This window comes from Ischnura elegans, chromosome 11 (genome assembly GCF_921293095.1).
Source record: "Ischnura elegans chromosome 11, ioIscEleg1.1, whole genome shotgun sequence".
Lineage (NCBI taxonomy): Eukaryota > Metazoa > Arthropoda > Insecta > Odonata > Coenagrionidae > Ischnura > Ischnura elegans.
In genome coordinates, this window is record NC_060256.1 from 100,391,106 (window position 1) to 100,397,631 (window position 6,526).

The following is a 6,526-nucleotide window of genomic DNA, read 5'->3' on the forward strand; positions in this document are numbered from 1 at the left end:
TTTATTAATTTTAGGTGTGTGAGCTTCACATCGCACCTTGTGATATCAGAAAATAATCTGTGGCCTTGGACGAGAAGACGAGGAGAAAATTCTTGCTGAATTGAAGGTGCCCAGATTGGAGGAAGGTACTATTGCTTCACTGTTACCTGTCGCCAAGAAGACAGACATTGTGGCAGAAGTGACATATTTGTGGATGTGGATTTGATTTGTGCAAGTTGATGCTGTGATAGTGGACGTTCATCGGAGAAAGTATTGAAGATAGTTTTTATGTATCGACCAGTCCTCTTTTAAATAATTTTCTATTCGAAAGAGAATAAGAGTAATTGTTTCGCTAAATTAGATGTAGGATAGAAGAGAAAATTGGAAATATTATTATGGTTGACAATAGAAAATACATAATATCCCAGTAAACACGAAATGCTGCAGATGCGCATCAGATGCGCTTCGCGGCAGCGCTGCAGCTGCGGCGAAGGCGCTGCTGCAGCGCGTCTAGCACTCCCAAACTTCCCTTTTTTGCATGTCATAAGCGCTGCACAAGCATGTCATAAGCGCTGCACAAGCATGTCATAAGCGCTGCACAAGCATGTCATAAGCGCTGCACAAGCATGTCATAAGTGCTGCACAAGCATGTCATAAGCTGCTGCAGAAGCATGCCAGGAGCGCTGCGCTAATGTGCCACGATCGCTTCAAACACATGTCCGAATCGCTGAAAATACATTCCTAATGTGCCACTACTATCGCCGCAAAAAAAGGTAGAACGCTGAACTTTAGGCATTTGTATGAAATTCTGCCGAAGCTCCACAGGGTCGTTTCAGATATCGTTGTACTCATGATCCATTATTGTAGTCAAATAAACAATGAGTTGAACGATATCTGACACGACTGTCGAGCTTCGGCAGAATTTATACAAATGCTTTACGTTCAGCATTCTACCATTTTTGCGCCGATAATAGCAATCTTCAAGTACTACTTAAGTATGTGAGGGGCAGCAAGAATTAATTGAAAACACAGGTTTGCAATAAATGATTTTATTAATGATTACTCTGTTTTAAGTATACATTAGAGTACTGATTAATGATAGACATAATACACGAAGACACTCACCCATAATGACACTGCATATTTTCGTTCCCATAAACTTTTTCTTCTTCATCCCCTCAACTCCAGACTTTCCGGTGAGGCAGAAGTGCTTCGCTGCTTCGTCAGTGAATACGAAATATAAAATTTTGTATACTGAGGGTTGCTCCTCATCACCACAAATGCGAGCAAGTTGAGTAACCTGTAAAGAAAAATATTATGTAATCAATGGAATTCTGGTTGAAATTATCATAAAAGAATTAAACACAAATGATTGAGGCCTTACCAAATTATTGTGGAGAAATACATCCTCTGACAGTTCCCTCTCAAGCTCCTCTACATCATCCAAAGTTTTAAGAGGGAATTTCCGGTTGACGGAAATGCTCTCTTCATTCACTACAGGCTTGGACTTTAGCTCTTTCTTTAATTCTGTGAGCAAGCTTAAAGCCATGCTCACCTTCCCATCTAATCTCCTGTATCTCTTTTCCCATATCTTCTCCTGAGCTTGCATGAACCCTAAAATTTTAAATGTGGAAAGGTTAGTTTACAAAGTGACCTTTATGTCAGTACTTATATAAATAAATACATGATAAAAATACTACCATACAACTCTTCTGCTGTTGCCGGCCGCTTAGTCTCTCTTTCTTTCCCACCAGGTGCTTGCGGATCTAGTTGTTTTCCTGCCATGAGAAATGTCCATTAATTTTAACTCGTGTACTGCATAATATATCATCGCGTCAGCCCATCTCGTTAGACAATCTTTTTAATATTTTGCTAAAAAGGTTGGCTAACTAAAAAATTTTGAGCTGCGAACTTTTCCTGTGACATGCGTTACACATTTCCTATTTCATTATTAATGGAAACCTATATAATCAATATTTAAAAGCTTATATCCAATGGTTGCGAACATAACTACGACCACGTATGTAAACAAAAACACAAAGTCTTAAAATGTGTTTATATTCACCATGCTAGAATGCCAATTCTACCTAATTTCAAGGAGAATTGAATTTAAATTAACTAAAATTATACATTTTAAAAGAAGATGATAAATTCTTACCTAATAAGAATCCCCAAGGACGATCAACAGTTCCACAACGTTGGCCGCCATAGACTCAGTAAACTTCCCAAGCACCCTGGTAAACAATCGCGTAGCGGAGGATTGTTGCATTGTTGCACAAACTCGCATTAGCAGCGTTCCAGCAGCGTGCTGCAGGCATGCTTTGCGCATGCGCTGTTGATGCGCTGCAATTGCATGTTTCGCCAGCGCGCTGCGAAAGAGCGCTGCACAAGCGCTGTTACCGCGCTTCATTGAAACGGAAACGAACTTGCAGCTGTGAAACCCCTGTGCAGCGCTGCTGCAGCTATTCGTGTTTACTGGGATATGTATTGTATTTCTGTGGGTGTTTTCTTTCCTGCCTCTAAAATTTCTTGTGGTGGTGACTTCATGCAAAGTAAGTATAAAATCGGAGGTGTGATCTAAGAGATACCATGTTTTATTTTACAAGTGTTTATGCTGGTGATTTGGCAGGACTTTCATATTTTTAATAGGTTGATACATTTACTGCAGTGACCTAGAGACTTTTACTCATCCCAAATAATTTTTCAAATACTTTAGCGCCTGATATGGGTAAGTTTTAGTAGCTGAGACTGAACTATACGTTAATTTTTGCTTGCATTTTGATGAATTCGATCATACTAATAGCAGATGTGTCAGCAATCCTGTTTCATCGGCAATTTTTATTTAAAAATTTTATTTCGTCAGGCTTTAGGGTAAGCTTTTTAATGCTCGTGGGCTATGTGATGTCTTATTTAGTGTCAAAATTAATAAGAATTTACTCTTATTAACATCTCAAGGTTTCCAAGTAAGTACGAGCCACTTAAGAATGCTGGATGCTGGGGATGCGTGAATCAGCCTTGAGAATATCATTTTTCGCAGTTATTTAAGTGGCCGAATAAGTTTTGTAAGTTCTCAATAGGTAAATAATACTGTATCATGAATTCTAAATACCATGATATAGTATTATTTACCTGTTGAGAACTCACAATTCATAATGATTCGTATTAAGGTTCTCGCTACGGTCGGTAGCTATCGATTGTGTTGCGTTCGATACATTTTTCGATCGTGCGAGTTACGATATATCTAATTTTCGACCTAATCGATTGAGATTAGCCTTATGCCCCGTTTACACAACGATCGTCGGGACGTTGATCCGTACGATCGTAACCTCAAAACGTCGTGTAGACGCGCAGAGTTACCATCGTAGGCCTTAGTACCTAACACTGCCGCTGGTGTGCCAAGAATAAAGAGATCGAAATGAAGATCGATGCATATACGATTCTTTCGCGCCGTTGCAATCTTGATACAGCAATTGATATTTCATAAATATCTCTAATATATCAAAGGTATATGGCAACGAATGAAGACATTATTGAGCAGGTAATGGAAGGACGTGATGGGAAAGTTTTTTCTGATGTTCTATTTACCAAATGATATCGGATATTCTATACTATACCAGTTTTATGCATTTCTTTATTTACAAGTTTACCCATACCCATGTATGATCCTTACATTATACTTCACAGATGATGGAAAATAACAAACATGCACAAAATGTTAACCAATTAAATCATTGTATAAAGGATTTCACAATAAAATTCGCCAGAAATAACCATAACATTTAGATGAGGACGTGGAGATATCAATACTTGTGCCGAATCAAGCCGAAATCTAAGCCTTTTCTAGTTAAATTATAACAGCAATATGTACTGTCTTTAATGCGTGAATATTCTTGAATGTTTTGACATATTCTCTCGAAGAATCTAGTTTTCTAAAGACTTCACGGACTGTTATGACTAGTTTTAGTTTTATCTCATCATAGCTGGGAGTTGAAGGCATAATTTGCTCTATGGTAATTAAAAACAAGCAGGTGGGGATTTATATAGCTATGACGGGATCCATTAAAAGTTACTAATAAAGGAGATAGGAACAATCTAAATATTAATTGATAATTTTGTAGAGGAATATGCCTTTGTTGGAGGATCCTTGGTCGTGCAAGAATTTTCAAATTAACTAGGGAAAGAATATATGAAGTGCTGTAATCAGACAAAGAGATTAATAAATCGTAATTATTTAATTGGAAAAAATTATTTTGGACACGTTAAATCCGGATTGAGTCGATATTATAATAAAGTGACCAGTTAGCAAAATATTACAATTTGGAACGTAGCAAGGAGACATATCTACTGTCTTAACCGCATGAATATTGCTAAACTTTGGACAGATTCCCATAAAGAAACCTACATTCTTTAACGTTTTACCGACAGTTCGGTCTAGCTTCAGTTTTAGCACATGAAAACATTAATATTCTTTTGCTTCTTAATTTCCAGGATTTCAATTTTCTCACGCTGTGTCGTCGTCAGTTGTTATCTGACACAATTCCACAACGAGGGCAGCACTGAGTTACGATGGTAACTTTTAGACGTGTAAACGTGCAGTAGTCGCGATCAACGTCGGTACGATCGTGGTGTAAACGGGGCATCAGTGCTGTGTTCCTGCGCGCTTCGTATCCTATCGTACGTGCTTCATAGCGGACATTCACATGCTGCGTACGCGCTTCGTCGACAGGCCGCGAATGGAAATTATCCATTGACGAAAAGCGACGGAGCGGCACAGTATCCCCGTAGTCAATGGGTACTATGTACATACGAATTAGATACGGAGGGTTCTGTGCAAATTTTTTAAAGCGGAAGACGTCTGTCAATTTAATGAAAATTTATCTCAAAATATTTTTCCCATTTTTTGAAGAAATTGACTGAAGTTTTTTGCTACTGTTGCGTTATGTTTTAAAATGCCTAAATTTAAATCATTATATTATAAAATTGAATATATTTTGAATCCGTCGCAGTGATAGTTTTTATTCTAGCGATAATTTTTTTAAATTTTATTTAAACAATTAAAATGTCCCATTTTTCAAGAATTTTTAACATAATGTAGGGAAAAACTATGTTTTTACTTTGCTTCACGAAGTGTCTAGCACCAAATTATAAAATTAAGTGTCAACTTTAGGTATCAATTGAAATATCCTGCCCCAATTTCCACCCCGCCTCTCCTATCAAGTTATGTGCGTGAATGTCCAACCGCCCGACACGGTGGTTAGATGCGAACATTTGTTCAGACTCAGCTGTAGTCGAGGATAATTCGCTAAAAGTGAGACGAAATTACAGTTGTCCACACTTACATACACTGCTAATATTTAGCATGCCACATTAGTCTTATTGTTCCAATTTTTCCAAGGGCACATTACGATTTCCTTCATAACCCATACAAAAATCTGTGCTGTGACTGCACTAAATCTGCACTGTAACTGGACTAAACTCTGTATTTAGCACAGTCACAGTACACTTTTCTGTACTAGACTGTACTATGGCAGCCAGAATTTGAGAAGAACTGTACTGTAACAGTGCTGGATCACTGTGCTTGAATTGTGCTAGAGCTCAGACTGCACTGCGACTGGGCTGGGTAACATGACTGGAACTGTACTATAGCTCAAACTGGACTGTTACAGGGCTAGAAAACATGACTGGAAGTGTACTATGGCTAAAAGTGGACTGTGACTGGGCTGGGTAATATGACTGGAACTGTACTTATGGCTCAAACTGCACTTTGACAGGACTGGACTTAAACTAGTCATTGACGGGAGAAAGTATTTCCTATATTATTTCATATTACGATCAACTATCATTTCCATGAGAAAATGAATGCGTAAATTAAATAAAAAATTTATGTTGACATTACCGCGGCAATGCATAGCTCCAGCTTGCTTATTATTTTGGTAAAGTATGGTCAAAAGAACAACTTCCGCCGATACTCAGCCATCTTTGTTAGACCGCATTGGTGTTGAACTGGTGGTAACATAACTTGTTTACGTGCTCTCATCCTATGAATTCTACGCTGTACGATGGATGCATCGATGTAAGATCGACGCTAAGAACATGAAGAAGTGAACTTTACTTCAATTACATCAAAATTAGCTACTTAGCCGGGAAATTTTCTTGCGGGTGAAGTGATATCGTCGATTTTGCTGAAATCCGTGTGGTTCGCGATGAATCAACTTTCCACGATTGATTCCGACGACTGGCAATCTACTCCTTTCGAAGCACGAGAGAGTTGAAAAAAGACATATTTTTATTTATACTCTGCTGCTGGGGGTAAGTACTCAACTTCTCTAATATTAAATCCAGACAAACTCAAACAGTCAAATTTTGACGTAACACTTTGTAAGATATCAGTATGTAATGTTTTCCTTTTAATTTCAGGAAGGAAGCCAAAGAGGCAAATGAATTGAGCGGCCATGCCTTAACAAGACTTTCATTTTTATGTTTATAATCATGAGTATATTTGTTTTTAATAAATTTCTTTTATTTTCATATCTTATTGTCATTTATT

The 6,526-nt window shown here is 37.8% G+C and overlaps 1 protein-coding gene across 1 annotated transcript; it reads right to left on the reverse strand.

Moving 5' to 3' along the window:
- Positions 1 to 1,012: 1,012 nt before the first annotated feature.
- LOC124167953 lies at positions 1,013 to 2,172 on the reverse strand. The gene is made up of 4 exons (XM_046546022.1): positions 2,138 to 2,172; positions 1,680 to 1,757; positions 1,364 to 1,593; positions 1,013 to 1,279 (listed from the first exon to the last, which is right to left on the reverse strand). Exons 3-4 carry the CDS (start codon positions 1,586 to 1,588, stop codon positions 1,049 to 1,051), a joined length of 456 nt encoding a protein of 151 aa, XP_046401978.1. The 5' UTR covers positions 1,589 to 1,593; positions 1,680 to 1,757; positions 2,138 to 2,172; the 3' UTR covers positions 1,013 to 1,048.
- Between the last annotated feature and the right edge of the window lie 4,354 nt (positions 2,173 to 6,526).

Bases quoted from the DNA above. Each gene is read 5' to 3' on its own strand.
- LOC124167953 (XM_046546022.1), bottom strand. From the start codon at position 1,588: ATGCAAGCTCAGGAGAAGATATGGGAAAAGAGATACAGGAGATTAGAT. The intron at 1,280-1,363 runs GTAAGGCCTCAA...TTTTCTTTACAG, and splicing joins TATTTCTCCACAATAATTTG to GTTACTCAACTTGCTCGCAT.